The sequence below is a fragment of the Gavialis gangeticus genome, unplaced genomic scaffold (genome assembly GCF_001723915.1).
Source record: "Gavialis gangeticus isolate Ggan-Ray unplaced genomic scaffold, GavGan_comp1, whole genome shotgun sequence".
Classification (NCBI taxonomy): domain Eukaryota; kingdom Metazoa; phylum Chordata; order Crocodylia; family Gavialidae; genus Gavialis; species Gavialis gangeticus.
The window spans coordinates 33,666,288-33,667,317 of record NW_017729028.1 but is presented as its reverse complement, the minus strand read 5'-3'; the positions used below and the strand labels follow the sequence as shown (position 1 = coordinate 33,667,317).

The 1,030-nt window shown below is 49.3% G+C and overlaps 1 protein-coding gene across 1 annotated transcript in view; it reads left to right on the top strand.

The window, feature by feature from the left end:
* The window catches only part of LOC109300255 (gallinacin-13-like), a 3,546-nt gene extending 2,755 nt beyond the window's left edge, over positions 1–791 (top strand). The window contains exon 2 of the mRNA XM_019520921.1: positions 500–791. Coding sequence (XP_019376466.1) covers positions 500–624 — 125 coding nt within the window. The 3' untranslated portion in view covers positions 625–791. The remainder of the gene's footprint in view (positions 1–499) is intronic.
* Positions 792–1,030: the final 239 nt, after the last annotated feature.

Genomic DNA, 1,030 nt, shown 5'->3' with positions numbered 1-1,030 from the left:
GTCCCCCAGCTTCCTAATGAGAATGGGGTGAGAGACAGTATCAAAAGCCTTCCTGAAGTCTAGGAAAACTATATCCACTGCCACCCCTGCATCCAATGATTTAGTGACCTGGTCGTAAAAGGCCACCAGGTTGGTCTGACAGGACCTGCCGCTGATGAACCCGTGCTGGTTGCCCCTGAGCATGCAGTTCCCTGCTGGCCCCTCCTGGATGCGTGCCAGAATAATTTTCTCGAACAGCTTGCCCAGGATTGAGGTAAGGCTGACTGGCCTGTAGTTTTGTTTGCAGAAGAGAAGAGTGAGGAGAGATTTGAGCAGGGGGCTGGACTGGGTGATCTCATGAGGTCCCTTCCAGCCCTATTTACTTTTCCCCATGAGCCTATGATCTATAGCTTGTCCAGTTGCCCAATTTAAGCTCCTGCTAGGGTCAACTTCAGGAGGGCTCTGCCTGGGTGCATGGTTCTCATTGCAAAGGTGGTGTCTATCTCTTTCCCTTCTGCAGCCAAAGGCACCTATTACAGCACCCTGCAATGCAGGAACAACCACGGCCACTGCCGGAGGCTCTGCTTCCATGGGGAACAGTGGATCGGCAACTGCAATGGTAGGCATCAACACTGCTGCAAATGAAAGACGAAGCTGAGATAAAGAACCACCAGATCCCAAAGAGGAAGGAGACCAAACCAGACCTGCCAAGACAGACCACAGCAAAAAGGGGCAATTCCCAGGCTGGACACAAGCAGCACTTTTACAGCAGGGTCATTCCACTGTAAATAAAAGTTTTGCTTTTATAAGTCCCCCGGCTCGGTAGCTGAACTGCTTTTTCTTAGGGACATCGGAAGGTGGAAATTTCTATCAGAAGTTTAGCGCTGGAGCACTGGGTCATATAGCTGCGTTTAGTAATAGGTAAAGACTTTTTGCTTCTAACTTTTCAGTCTGATAATGATAATAGACGCCCCAAACAACTATCTGACATCAGCCCTTCCAGCCATTAATCGAAAAGCAGTCTCTGTCTCAGAGATCTCACAATCTCTGT